General features: G+C 47.5%; 1 protein-coding gene across 6 annotated transcripts in view; it reads left to right on the top strand.

Moving 5' to 3' along the window:
* The window catches only part of HIPK2 (homeodomain interacting protein kinase 2), a 216,623-nt gene that overhangs the window by 135,196 nt on the left and 66,655 nt on the right, over positions 1-14,772 (top strand). For all 6 annotated transcript variants that reach the window (XM_003261193.3, XM_004090239.2, XM_030825842.1 and 3 more), the window contains 3 exons: positions 10,997-11,120; positions 11,431-11,550; positions 13,668-13,754. In XM_003261193.3, coding sequence (XP_003261241.3) covers positions 10,997-11,120; positions 11,431-11,550; positions 13,668-13,754 — 331 coding nt within the window. The remainder of the gene's footprint in view (positions 1-10,996; positions 11,121-11,430; positions 11,551-13,667; positions 13,755-14,772) is intronic.

Here is a 14,772-nt window from a genome sequence, read left to right as displayed (position 1 = left end):
CCCTTTTTCCTTTTGCTTGTCTACCTATCATCCTAATCAAAGACAAAGCTATTTCTCTCTGATCTCCTGTTTGCCTAGAAAGCTGTGTGTCTTTTTAAGAATCAAATCACAGGTTGACCTGGGATTAGCTCACCTCGATGGCCATCTACATCTCCACTTGGACCTTCTGGATCCCCCCAGGCATGGCGTGGATTCATCCTGTGGGGAGGCAGCCCCTGTTTTCCCAACAGGCTTGCCTGTGGTCACAGGGCGTGTTGTCTCTCCATGTAGCTGCCCCGAGGTGCTTTCCAGTCCTTGCCTTTCTGGCTGTCTTCTGTGCAGCTGTCTCTTACCTCTGGCTCCAATGCCTCTAAAATAACCTCCTCCTCCTCCCTGCTCTTCAGATTTCTGCCACCGTTTCTTGGGTCCTGTGCTGCTTCACTATAATCCTTCGCCTCCCACTCCCGGTCACCAGCTCAAACAGCGGCTCAGAGCTCAAGACAGAAATGCAAGTCTCCTTATTTTTGCAGTGGAAACATAAGATTTAACAACCCATCTGAAATACAGTTTTACATTTTGATTGCTTCTGCCCCAGCCATACTGAGGTTACTTTCAATCTACATATATTTGTGGGAACGGACTTTTTCTCTGCAGTTCAATTCAAGTACACCTTATAATATCAGTGATTATAAAATACCATGGACTAATAGAGTGTCTTGCTTCCAAGGAGTTCAAACTGCTTTATAATTCTGCCAACCATAATTTATCTTCATAAGCTGCCGTAGAGACAAGAGAAAAAGCGAAATTAATAATCACATTTTATAGATGGTGAAATAAAAACTCAGAGAAATTGAGTAACATTTTTCCAGAAATGCACAGCTCCGCCTGTGCGCTCTGATTAGCACTGCAGATTTATTACCCAAGTTCGGAGTGGCAGTGAACCCTGCCCTTGTTTTATCAGTGAACTATGTAAATGAGCAAGACATTGACTCTGGTCTCAGACTTGATCAAAGTGTTTGGGGTGAGCAAGGGACTATACCCTGAACCCTGCGTCCCAGCCCTTGTTGCCGCCAACACCATAAGCAGACACAGTAATATGGGTTGACTCTGCCCACCGGGGTCCTCAGACCCACGGGACCACCCTCCCAAACCTGTTCCCCAGGCTGTGTTTCCTGGGCATCACTCCGACCTCTAGCCTGGCACACTGTTAGGACTCCAAGCAACCCAAGGGCATGGCTGTCGTTTCAGTCTTCATTGCCTAGTGTACTGCATGTACCCAGCATTCATGTGAGATGAAATAAAAGGAACACTAGGTTACGGTAGTATTTCTCTACACAAGGAAGAAGCAAGAGGATTGTGGATAGGGAGTTGTATTCCTTTTTTTTTTTTTTGAGACTGAGTCTTGCTCTGTCACCCAGGCTGGAGTGTAGTGGCGCAATCTCAGCTCACTGCAACCTCCGCCTCCCGGGTTCAAGTGATTCTCCTGCCTCAGCCTCCCGAGTAGCTGGGATTACAGGTGCGTGCCACCATGCCCAGCTAATTTTTGTATTTTTAGTAGAGACGGGGCTTCGCCATGTTGACCAGGCTGGTCTCGAACTCCTGACCTCAGGTGATCTACCTACCTCGGCCTCCCAAAGTGCTGGGATTACAGGTGTGAGCCACTGCGCCCGGCCAGGGAGTTTTATTTCTAAAGCTAGGTGGTAGGTACTTCATTGTTGGTTATATTAATCTTTTCACCTTTTTGTGTAAATAAATGAAACAGTTGTTTAGTATATATGCTTTAATATATTTCAACAGAGTGTTCCATATCAGAAAGAAAGTGGCTTTAAAAAATGAGGAAGCTGGGTGCAGTGGCTCATACACATAATCCCAGCACTTTGGGAGGCTGAAGCGGGAGGATTGCTTGAGCTCAAGAGCTCGAGAACAGCCTGGGCAACATGGTGAACCCCTGTTTCTACCATAAAATACAAAAATTAGCTGGGTGTGGTGGTGCGTGTCTGTGGTCCCAGCTACTCAGGAGGCTGAGGAGGGAGGACTGCTTGAGCCCAGGAGGTGGAAGTTGCGGTGAACCAAGATTGTGCCACTGCACTCCAGCCTGGACAACACAGTGAGAACCTGTCTCAAAAAGAAAAAAAAAATAAGGAAGAGGGATGATCTATTTATTTCGTTGCTTTCACATGGACTTAGACGTGTTATAGATAAGTGGTTTAGTATTGTTTGGCTGCCTACTCTATGCCAGGCCTATGCAAGGTGCCCCCTATGATGCTCTGTTTAACCTAATCTTCATACCTGTACCCAGAAGTAGGTGCACAACCAGTACTTGACAGGGCTGGGATTCAACCCGGTGAACACTGGGATCCCAAGTGTGGGCCACGCCCTCTTGACTTCTGCAGCCTCTACACCTCCACTGCAGGCCATTCCCCTGCAGGGTCATATGATCTGGACATGACCTGGGAATGCTTCTCAGTGTGTGCAGTCAAGAGAGCGAGTGGAGCTAAATTATCAAAGCTTCCATATTGATGGTGTCCAAAATGACAGTTGTTTTTCCTCTTTCTATAGAAAGATAGAATTTTCAGTGTCTTCCTATGAGAATGTTGGAAAGAAATTATCCCCCTCTTTCTTAGGTGCAGATTTTGTCTGACACTTCATGTGTGTTTAAAGTATTTTTGATGTCCCAAAATAGTAATGAGGCGATTCTTTAAGATGATTCCATGGGGTGGAGCTGTAGCAGGGAAGGTGAGGAACAGCAAATGAGAGATCAGTTATGACAGAACCTGAAATGCTCACTCACAGTATTCAGGAACCAGCAGCCCTACCTGCCTGAAACCGAACCGAGAACAGGAACAGCCCCCGTGGAAGCAACCGAAATGTGATGATCAACCCAAAAAACCATGTAAACTCTGAAACAGAAAGGCCAAGCTGTCCGCCTCTCACATAGGAGGTACTGACAAGGTAGCATTGCCAGCTCCGTGGGAAACTGGCAACTGCTGGGGGTGTGCACTTGGCGTAGATTCATTCCTTCTACAAATGTGTATGGAGCACCTACATGCCCAGGCTGCGTGCTAGGCACTGGAGATACAACAGTGACATGGGGGTTGGGGGACTTGCACTGCTCTGCGTGTGGTGGCCACCCCTGCCTGGCCACTTACTAAGGCTCAGCTCAGACTCCTCCTGGGAAGCCCATCCTGCTTTCTCTCTCCTCCTCCAATTTCCCCCATCTTTGTGTACTATGTACACACTTCACACATTGTATGTCAGATGTCGCTATGCTGCTACCTTGGCTAGACAGTGAACTCCTGGAAGAGCCGCGGGGTCTGGTTTACTTTTTGATCTTTAGCACCCAGCACAGTACCTGGCACAGAGGAAACACTTAGTAAATGGTGGTTGAATATTCTAATAAGTGAGTGAGGACAGCTTGAAACAAATTCTGGCTCAGAATGACCGTCAGTAAGAATGAGCTTCCCTGAAGATTAAGCATGCTTTAGCAACCATCCAACATGCTTCAGGTGGGCTGGATGAAAAGAAACATTTTAGACTTGACTTTGAACTTCTAGGAGCCTTATAGACTAGCAGAGCAGGGGGGCAAGGCCTCTGCAAGATCAGATCACAGCAAAATGGTCTGAAGTCCCCAAAGATTCCCGGGGGCCAGGTGGGGAACTACTTCCCTTACCTGAGGGTTTATGGGCTGGGTGTTGAGCAGCTGTTTATGAAGCAGCTTCTGTGTGCCAGGCTGAGGATCAAGGACAAGTGAGATGCAGACCCTGCCCTCCAGGAGGTATAGTAGAGGCAGATATGCAAATGTATTTGTGTGTCAAAAATGACAATTACTGGCCGGGCGCGGTGGCTCACACCTGTAATCCCAGCACTTTGGGAGGCCGAGGCGGGCGGATCACGAGGTCAGGAGATCGAGACCATCCTGGCTAACATGGTGAAACCTTGTCTTTACTAAAAATACGAAAAATTAGCCGGGCGTGGTGGCGGGCGCCTGTAGTCCCAGCTACTCAGGAGGCTGAGGCAGGAGAATGGCGTGAACCCGGGAGGTGGAGCTGGCAGTGAGCGGAGATCGCACCACTGCACTCCAGCCTGGGCGACAGAGCGAGACTCTGTCTCAAAAAAAAAAACAATTATTTACTCTCTTTCTCCAGAACAAGAATGTTTAGTGGCTTGCTTTGGAAATGTTGGAAAGGAATGAGTCCTCTTTCTTAGGTGCAGATTTTGTCTGACACTTCATATATATGTTTAAAGTATTTTTGATGTCCCAAAATAGCGATGAGGAAATTCTTTAAGGTGGTTCTGTAGGGCCAGTGGGTGCTCAGTTAGTATTTATTGGACCAATCTGGTCTGAGTATGTCATTGATCTTTGTATGCTTGTCACCTGGTAGAGCCAGCACAGAGTGGGCCGTGTCTGTTTGAATAAGGAAGAATGGAAGCAGGCAGGGAGGGGGGCAGGCTGTATCCAAAATATGTCTCATGAGTGCAGAGAAAAGGCTGCACCCTTAGGGATGGGAGAGGGATCCAGAGTGGATTGGAAAAGGTTAAAGCCAAAGGCAAGAGAGCAGCAGGTGGCTGTAGTGAGGCCCAGATGGAAGAGCATGCGATTTAGCATGTTGCAGTGGGACTGCGCGGGATAAAGGCTTCAACATAAGAGCTAAGACAGAGGCTCTAGAGGGCGTAATGACAATGGCCATAAAATAAGAGGTTTGAGCTAAATCTCTGAGGTCCCAAGTCCTAACCCTGCATGACCCAGGTGCCACTTCTAGCCCTGCTGCTCCTCCTCTCTGTCATTTTTGCTGTAATTCTTTTGTTGGCCACCTGCAAGTAGGTGTCTTCGGCACTCCTGCTGTCTGCCCTGCACTGGTGAGCGTGAGCCGGGATGCTCATGCCCCTCTCTGGGCCTCAGCTTCTGCTCCTCCTTGGGCTAAATCCTGCCCCCTCATGCCCAAGCCTTGATTGCTGCATAATGATTCAGCCCTTCTACTCTCTTTTGTCTGTACTGCCTTAGAGCTTTGTCTTAATCCATATTTTAACACTTTCTTATATTTAATAAAGATTTATTTGATCAACAAATGCTTAATGAGTGGCTCTCGAATGCCTGCGCTGCCCTCATAGACTTGGTCAGGGAAGACAGCCAGTGAGCAGGTTAAGAAAGTGCTGTGAAGTGGCATTTATGGCACCCTATATGAAGACTAACTGGTGTCAAGGGATGCCTGTCTGTAGCGTGACAGCTGAGCTAAGATTTGAGGGATGAGAAGGAGGCAGCCATGTGACAGCCAGCAGGGAGAGCATTTAAGGCAGAAGCAACAGCATCCCATGAAGACTCTAGCTCCAAAGGAGCTCCAGGTACTCTTGGAAATGGAAAGGAAACCAATGGGCCTGCAACGTATTAAGCTAATAGAGTGGTTGGCAGTGACGGTGGAGAGGTGGGCAGGGTCCCAATCATGGAGGCCCCATGGCCATGGAGGGGTTTAGATTTCATTCTAAGTACAGTGGGGAGCCCCTGAAGGCTTATAGCAAGGAGGGGTGCCATCTGTTCCCTGTGGCTGCCATGGAGGAAGTGGGCACAAGGAAGGGAGAGACAAGTAGAAAGGCTGCAGTGGAAGCTCCAGGTGATGCAGGGGTGACCAGCGCCACTGCTGCGGCATGGGGGATGGAGAATCAGGGGCTGACTTGAGACTTTGGAGCTGGCCATGTTAGTGGATAGATGGTGGGAATGAAGAAATCAAACATCTTTCCTGGATTTCTGCCTAAGCAGCTGGAGGGTGGTGATTCCATTTCATAAAATGAGGAGGACAGTGGAAGGAATATGTTTAGAGAGGGGGGATCAGAGAAGAGTTCCCTTCTAGACGCGTGGAATTGGAGATGACTATGAGACATTCCAGAGGCAATACCAGGCTTCCAGAACATAAATCTAGAGCCAGAAGGAGAATTCAAAGATGGAGACAAACCTGGGAATACAAATGTAATTTAAACCTATGGAGTGAGTAAGATGACTGTCAGTTTCCTAGGGCTGCTGAAATAGGTACCACAAAATATCTGGCTTAAAACAAAAGACATCCAAAATCAAGGTGTCAACAGGGCCACGCTCCCTCTGAAGCCTCCAGGGGTAGAGCCTTCCTTGTCTCTTCCTGCCTTGGGTGGCTCCAGGTGTTCCTTGGCTTGTGGCAGCATCGCTCCAATCTCTTCCTCCCTTTTCACATGACCATCTTGCCACTGTGTCAGCATCTATGTCCAGATTTCCCTCTTATACGGATGTGAGTCACATTGGATTAGGGCCCACCTACTCCATTATGACCTCATCTTAGCTAATTATATCTGCAACAACTCCATTCCTAAATAAAGTCACATGCCGAGGTGCCAGGAATTAGGAGTTCAACGTAACTTTTGGGGGGACACAATTCAACCCGTAACAATTATCTAGGGCAAGGGTGGAAGGAGAGAAGACGGCGGGCTTAGGACTTGGCCAACACACAGCAGTTGGATAGAAGAGGGCGAGCCTACAAAGGAAATGGGCAAGCCACAAGCAGAGAGGCGGGACAGATATGGGGAGTGAGCGATGTCATGAAAACCAAGAATAAGTGTTTCAGGGCAGGAAGGAACGATCACCCGCGTGAAAAAAATGCGGCTCCCAGGTCACAGAGCTAAGAAGTTGATCAACGGATGTGACAGCGTGGAGATCACTGCTGATCTCAACAAGTGCAGTGCATCAGTGATGCAGAGTGTCCAACTCCAGTTAGAGGAGGCTGAGCAAATGCTGTGAGGTGAAGAGGTGGGAACCACAGGGGGAGATGACTCTCTCCAGAGAGTGGGCCTTGAAGGGGAGCCGAGAACTAGGGCAGCAGCTGCTGGGAGACGAAGGGATTAGGAAAGGTTTGTGTTTGGGGCTTTTGTTTTGTTTTTTTTTGTGTTCTGTTTTGTTCTTCTGTTCTGCTTTGTTTTCTAACGTGGGAGCCGCTAGAGCATGTGGTGTGCTGTGTCGGCTCGATTTTTATGTCTCTTTCTGTGACACACGTTTGGTATTCGACTCGAGTTATCCTGTGTGCTTTGATGTGGCTTTCCCAGCATTGGAGGACTTTGCGGACAGTACTGTTTCCCAGCCACCTAGCCAGATGCCTGGGCATTTGTTCTTTATGGTCGCAGCAGGAACATTCTGTGGCCCGTATCATGGTACCGTGAATGGCTGCCATTTCATTTTCTTGGTGTACTACAAGCAATTTTCCCAGGCCCTGTTCATGTCATGTCAGTCGTCAAAATCTATGTCTGGTGTTTCCTGCTAAAGAACATCACTAAAGTGCCTTTGTGTGGCCGTTTTAGTTGTTGCAGTCTGCCTTGTTCATCACTTGGGAATGGAAACTGGAAAACAAGGTTTTCACAGGTTAGGAACAGCCTTCCAGGCCATAAGAACCACGTAACTAACCTGATAGGAAGGGCAGGCCCGTAGTCGAGTTCAGAGAAGTCCCCTGGGGCCAGACTGGCCTCTTCCTAAGACTTGAGTGTCAAACATCCAAACCTACAGACTGGAGCATCAAACATCCAAACGTCAGGCTGCAAGAGGGCAGGGGCCAGCCAAGAGGCCAGGTGATAAGAATCGGGGGACAGAGGTGAGAATGTGCTTGATCCTTGAGCCAGCAGTCCAGGCCAAAACTCTCCTCCCATGAAGAGGCCTAGATCCACATGAGAGGAGGCAGGAAGCCACCCCTGACTCTAGAACAGGGAGGGCAGAGAGAAAAGCAGGTTCTGACACCATAATACTTTTTTTGGTAGTGTTCTTTTCAGATATTCCCTTCTTTTCTGGCCAGGTGTGGTGGCTCCTGCCTGTAATCCCAGCACTTTGGGAGGCTGAGGCAGGTGGATCACTTGAGATCAGGAGCTTGAGACCAGTCTGGCCAACATGGTGAAACCCCGTCTCTAGTAAAAATACAAAAATTAGCCAGACCTGGTGGTAGGCGCCTGTAATCCCAGCTACCTAGAAGGCTGAGGCACGAGAATCGCTTGAACCCAGGAGGCAGAGGTTGCAGTGAGCCTGCACTCCAGCCTGGGCGACAGAGCAAGACTCTGTCTCAAAAAAAAAAAACAAAAACCTGAAACAGAGAGTCCCTTCTTTTTTCTAAGGGATGTGATGTTTTAAATAAACTGAAACGATCTCTAAAGGTACTGCTAGAGGCAACCTGGCAGTAATCTCATCAGTTACACACATGAGTAAACCTGGGGGCCCTGGTGTGTGGCCAACACTGACACAGGTGGCCTAGGCAGGTGGTGGGCTCGTGGTCACATGGAAGACGAGGGTGCAGCAGGGACATGTCTTGGAGCCACCACAGGCATCCCCAGCTCATCAGTGCCAGTGAGTACCTGACGCTACACGCGCAGTCCAATGTGGGGACCAAAGGAAACAAAGGCCAAAGAGGGGGTGAATTGCCAAGCAGAACACTGGCAGCTGAAGACACCCAGCAGCGAGTGATGGGGACAATGGAAGGCTCATTAAATAGCAACAAGGTAACTCACTCCAGCCCCCAGCGGTCACTCCTTCTGCTGCCCAGACCAGCAAGTGTGGCTGGTACTCTAGAAGCACCTAGTAGCCAGTACCCAGTCTCCAGTTGTGAGGAAAGGAATAAACTCCTTTTTTTTTTTTTTGAGACAGGGTCTTGCTCTGTTACCAGGCTGGAGTGCAATGGTGCAAATCATGGCTCATGGCACCCTCAAACTCCTGGGCTCAAGCGATCCTCCCACTTCAGCCTCCTGAGTAACTGGGACCACAGGTGCGCACCTCCATGCCTGGCTTTATTTTTTTCTTTTCGCGATGGACTCTCACTCTGTCACTCAGGCTGGAGTACAATGGCACGATCCCGGCTCACTGCAGCCTCTGCCTCCTGGGTTCAAGCGATTCTCATGCCTCAGCCTCCTGAATAGCTGGGATTACAGACCTGCGCCACCATGCCTGGCTAATTTTTGTATTTTCAGTAGAGAAAGGGTTTCACCATGTTGACCAGGCTGGTCTTGGACTCCTGACCTCGAGTGATCCTCCCACCTTGGCCTCCCAAAGTGCTGGGATTACAGGCCTGAGCCACTGCGCCTAGCGTTTTTTTGTTTTTGTTTTTGTTTTTTAAGAAACAGGGTCTCACTCTGTTGCCCAGACTGGTCTGAAACTCCTGGGCTCAAGTGATCCTCCCACCTCACCCTCCCAAAGTGCTGGGATTCCAGGCATGAGCCACCACACCTGGCCAAACTCCATTTTACATGTGAAAAATCAGAACTTTGTAATAAGACATTTTTGGGTTTTGTTTTGTTCTTTTTAATACTATTATATAAAGAAAAAAGATTAGCAATGAGAACAAATTTAAAGGGGGAAGAGAAGGTGCTTTTTCAGTAGAGAAAAATTCAGCTAGAAGATCCAAGACCAGTGGGGGTATTTCTGATCACCCTCTTCCTCCCCACTCTCATGCTAGGTGGGTGAAAGGTAATTAAGAGAAAGGTCTCCCCAGCTCCCTTCAACTCCCACTCCAGGCTGCAGAAAGGGTAGGAAAGTAGCCTCTTCTAGCATCGCTTAGTCAAGTGGAAAATTTATAGAGAAAACAAAAGTCAGGCTAATGCATTTCATTATCAGCAGAATGCCTTGAGCCACTTTTTTTTTTTTTTTTTTTTTTTTTTTTTTTTTTTTTGAGACAGGGTCTATTTCTGTCACCCAGGCTGGAGTAGAGTGGTGCAATCTCAGCTCACTGCAACCTCCACCTCCCAGGTCCAAGCAATCCTCCCACCTCAGCCTCCCAGGTAGCTGGGACTCTAGGCACGCACCACCACACCCTGCTAATTTGGGTTTGTTTGTTTGTTTGTTTGTTTTTGGTAGAGACAGGGTTTCGCCATGTTGCCCAGGCTGCTCTTGAACTCCTGAGTTCAAGCAGTCCATCTGCCTCAGCCTCCCAAAGTGCTGGGATTACAGGCATGAGCCACCGCGCCTGGCCTTGAGACATATTTTTTAAAAAAACATAAGCTGTGTTCATATCTCAAACTTTGAGCCTGGTTTTGTCCAAAACATACCCCTACCTAATCATGACAAATTCTTAGAAAAGAAGATGTACCTGGGTGGTCTCTTTAGTGTTGATTGCCAGCTCCCTGTGAAATGTTCTCTTGGGGTTTAGGTGATTTCCTTGAAGGGACAGAACTCCTGCATTCAGGAACAGGTTGTTTATGGAGTTTACGCTGGAATCCTGGTTGATACCAGACTCTGTATTGATGAATGGGGTTCTATAATTCTAATATTAGGTAACTTTTAAGAAGATTAGCTTTTTAGAAGCTAATAAAAAAAAAGCAATGTTTCCCTAAAAGTGTGATGTAAATTCTTAGGAAAGGATAATTGGCATAAACAGATATTGGACTTAATCCCATTATTTTGGGAAAGGGACAGCTTGTTTTACATCTTCCTGAAAATAGAATACCTCGAGTTGGGTGTGGTTGTGCATTCCTATAGACCAGCTACTCAGGACGCTGAGGCAGAAGGATTGTTTGAGTTCAGAAGTTCAAGACTATAGCGAGCTATGATCATGCCTGTGAATAGCCACTGCACTCCAGCCTAGGCAACATAGTGAGTTCCCATCTCTAGATAGACAGAAGAAAATAGAAGACCTGCGTTTCAGAATTCCTTTGTAAAAACCAGGCATTCTCTGAGGATTAGTTTCCCAGACTTTCAGCTACAAAAGATAACTTCAGAATATCTCTAAAATGGTTGTTAGCTCATCTGATTGGCGAGTGAGGGTAATGAAGTCAGTAGATGTAGTTCCCTGTAGGTGTGTTCTAAAGACACAGACTTATCCTTCATCTCAGCCAACCTTCTAAGTGGGTCCTCCACTAATGAAGGGGACCAAGCCAAAGAATGGAAGGATTGTAGCACAGCGCCTCTCCTGACAGCCACAGGCCCTTCAGAGGAGGAGTCAGTAATGGCACCCCAGGTTTGAAAGATAGTATTCCTATAGAAACAGCTTCCTGCATTTCCACCTTGCTAATGGTTTCTTCCATTCTTCCTTTTCAGGGCCCCTGAGATCATCCTTGGTTTACCATTTTGTGAGGCAATTGACATGTGGTCCCTGGGCTGTGTTATTGCAGAATTGTTCCTGGGTTGGCCGTTATATCCAGGAGCTTCTGAGTATGATCAGGTGGGTCCAGATGACACAGATATTCACAAGACCTCATTCTTCATCTGGAAAATAGCCTGGATTAGCATTTCATTGATTACATGACAAATGGGCGGGACTATGGAATGTCATGCTGTCTCCCAAACCTTGCTTCCCTTAACCTTGCTATTTTTTCTTTATTCCTTTCTCTTTTCCCTTTTTCTCTTTTTTGTTAACTTCTTTCCCTACAAAAATTGTCATTTTCATTGTTCTCAAAGCCAGCAGAGCCATTAGTATACCATATGTATAGTGACAGGAAAAGCCCTGACCTCATTCTTATCTTTTCTTGCAGATTCGGTATATTTCACAAACACAGGGTTTGCCGGCTGAATATTTATTAAGCGCAGGGACAAAGACAACTAGGTTTTTCAACCGTGACACGGACTCACCATATCCTTTGTGGAGACTGAAGGTAGGAAGAGCATCTCCTCCACTCCTCACAGTGGCCCAGCGCTTAGGGAAGAGGGCCATAGACCCATTAGTGGGGAGCTTTTGATTCAGTCAGCAAAATGAAGGCACTTGGGAGGCTGTTGTTAATACACGGTGTGGCTGCATCTGAATGCTCAGAAGCCCCTCTTTCCCTTGGCCTATCGTGGCCTGTGAGAGTCCCACGTTATGACTGCTGAACTCCCAGGATTTAATCCGATAAGCCTTGATGACTGTCTGATTTATGCTAGGGAGAGAAACAAACCCCACTCTGCCCTTGAGAGCTGGCAGTCCAGAGGGAGACGGCACCATGTGCCACAAGCTCCCACCCACTGTAATAAGGGCCCTGTTCCTGGTCAAGAATGGGTGTGGGTGCCAAGGGGAAGGAACATTTAATTCTGCCTGCAGCAGAGGGGCAAGGAGGAGCATTTGAACTGGGCCCTAAAGAATGAAGAGGGAGCGTGGTGGCTCGTGCCTGTAATCCCAGCACTTTGGGAGGCTGAGGCGGGCGGATCGCTTGAGGTCATGAATTCGAGACCAGCCTGGCCAACATAGTGAAACCCCGTCTCTACTAAAAGTCTAAAAATTAGCTGGGCGTGATGGCATGCGCCTGTAATCCCAGCTACTCGGGAAGCTGAGGCATGTGAATCGCTTGCACCTGGGAGGCGGAGGTTGCAGTGAGCTGAGATTGTGCCACTGCACTCCAGCCTGGGCGACAGAGTGAGACTGTATCTCAAAAAAAGAAAAGGAAGAATGAAGCAGGTTTGCCCAGTAGAGAAGTGTGGGGTGGCGGCTGGAGTGATGGGGGTTAGGGAGAGGGGTTCCAGGCAAATGAGCCTGCCTGATGAGCCCATGAGAATGTCCTAAGACGCGGGGAGGTGTCTGGTTCATACAAGTAACCATAAACCTGAAACTCCGGGGGCAGGGGCTTCACTTTAACAGAAACATAGTTTGCTTTCACTTTGATCTGTGCCTAACAATTAAAATCAAAGTATTTTCCTGGTAAAAAGAAAATAATAAAGTCTTAAATATGTTTCATTTTAGGTATTTCTTTTTTTTCAGCAGGGTGGGTGGGTGTTTGTTTTATTGTTGTTTTGGGTTTTTTTTTTTAAATGGAAACTGCAGCCAAATTCTAATATAGTTTAAAGATAATATATATCCAGTAGTCACAAAAGACTGAGAAAAGAGATTTGGGAACTGAGCAAGCACTCAGGCTATTGATGGGAGGCCACAACTGTGAGGGTGAGTGTCAAGGTCAGGTCCAGTAAAAAGAGTCCTCCGGTGGAGGAGGGTGAGGCTGGAGTTCGCTGCTGTGTTTTATTGAAGAGCCTTAGTCCCACATGTCCAGCTGTTCCCAGGACTTAAGCCACTCCAGGTGTGCTGTCCTTGAGTGAGATTTTGAGGATTAATTACCTCTGGATTACCTCATGGATGAGTCCAAAAATCCATAGTAATTGGAAACAGCAGTTTCCCCAGCCATTTGGGGAATGTATGTCTGTGTCTCAGCCACCAATAGAGGGGCAGCCCAGCCACAGACTCCGGGGCCAGCTGCCACCTATTGGCCATGTGACCACGGCAAGTGCCTTGAGCTTTCTCTTCCTGTTTCCCCATCTGGAAAATGGGGATAGTAATTGTGCTACCTAATGTGGTTGTCAAAACTATTAAATGAATAAATGTGCCTTAGAACAATGTCTGGCATGTAGCAAGAGCTATGCGCATAAGGGTTTATTGAATAAAGTTGGAAAATGCATGGGAAAGCCCTTTGCCTTTCCACAATGGAATCTTGTCTTATTCCTTAGACTCAGAGAAGGCTGTAAGCTGATCAATGATGTGGCATACCTTGATCAGCTGGTGGTACGGAGCAAGACTGCTCCGTACCTGACTCAGAGCCAGCCACTGACACATGTGCATGGGAAGAAGGAGGGATGGGTTGGTGTGGATGAAGAGAGAAAGGAATTGCAGGTGTGCAGGTCATTGAAGAATCAAAATATCTTCTGAAATGTGGGAAAGAGACCCTCTGTGAGACACAGAAGTTCCAAGGCTTGAGTCCCAGTGATGAGGAGCTAAGTCACGTTACCAGTCGGCTTTTGCCTCTCTTGACAGACACCAGATGACCATGAAGCAGAGACAGGGATTAAGTCAAAAGAAGCAAGAAAGTACATTTTCAACTGTTTAGATGATATGGCCCAGGTAAGCTTCATGGGTGAGTATGCAACGTAAGCCCTTTAAAACCGAGGGCAGCAAGACTTCTGCAATAGTAATAGAAGATAATGGGTTGAAATCCACATTATTCAACTGCAGTGGTTGACCTTGACCTTAAACAGTTACAGCCAGCCTTAGTAAGATACCATTTGGTGTGTGACACATTTTTAAAACTTCATACCAGCTCCTTTAAAATCGTTCCAGTTGGCCGGGCATGGTGGCTCATGCCTGTAATCCTAGCACTTTGGGAGGCCGAGGCGAGTGGATGACCTTAGGTCAGGAGTTCGAGACCAGCCTGGCCAACATGAGGAAACCCCGTCTCTACTAAAAATACAAAAATTAGCTGGGCATGGTGGTGAGCGCTTATAATCTCAGCTACTTGGGAGGCTGAGGCAGGAGAATCACTGGAACCCAGGAGGCAGTGAGCTGAGATCACGCCACTGCACTCCAGCCTGGGCAACAAGATCAAAACTCTGTCTCAAAAAAAAAAAAAAAAAAAAATCATTCCAGTTTATTGGTTCCCACTTGTAATATAGTACTGGCCTATCTTCCTGATGTTATCATGAGAAGAATTCCAGCCCATTAGTACCCATGGGTTTAATGCCCATGATTTAGTGTATATGTTTCCTGGGGCAGCCGTTAGAAGGTGCCATGAACTGGATGGCTTAGGACAACAGACTTTCATTCCCCCACAGTTCTGGAGGCCAGAAATTGGAAGTTGGGCTTCAGCAGGCCCATGTTCACTGTAAAGGCCATAGGGGAAGAGCATCCGTGTCTGTCTGCCAGCTTCTGGCAGCTCTGGCAATCCTCAGCCTTCTTTGACTTGTAGCTGCATCCCTCTAATCTCTGCTTCCTTCTTCACATGGCTTTTGTCCTGTGTCTCCTCTGTGCTTCTGTATCCACATCTCCCTTGCCTTGTCACTGGCCCACCCTATCGAGTATGACCTCATCTTAACTCAATTTGATTACATCTGCGAAGACCCTATTTCCAAATAAGGTCACATTC

The sequence above is a fragment of the Nomascus leucogenys genome, chromosome 13, assembly GCF_006542625.1.
Source record: "Nomascus leucogenys isolate Asia chromosome 13, Asia_NLE_v1, whole genome shotgun sequence".
Taxonomy (NCBI): Eukaryota; Metazoa; Chordata; class Mammalia; order Primates; family Hylobatidae; genus Nomascus; species Nomascus leucogenys.
Note: the sequence above shows the minus strand (reverse complement) of the source record. Positions and strands in the feature narration are given on the sequence as shown.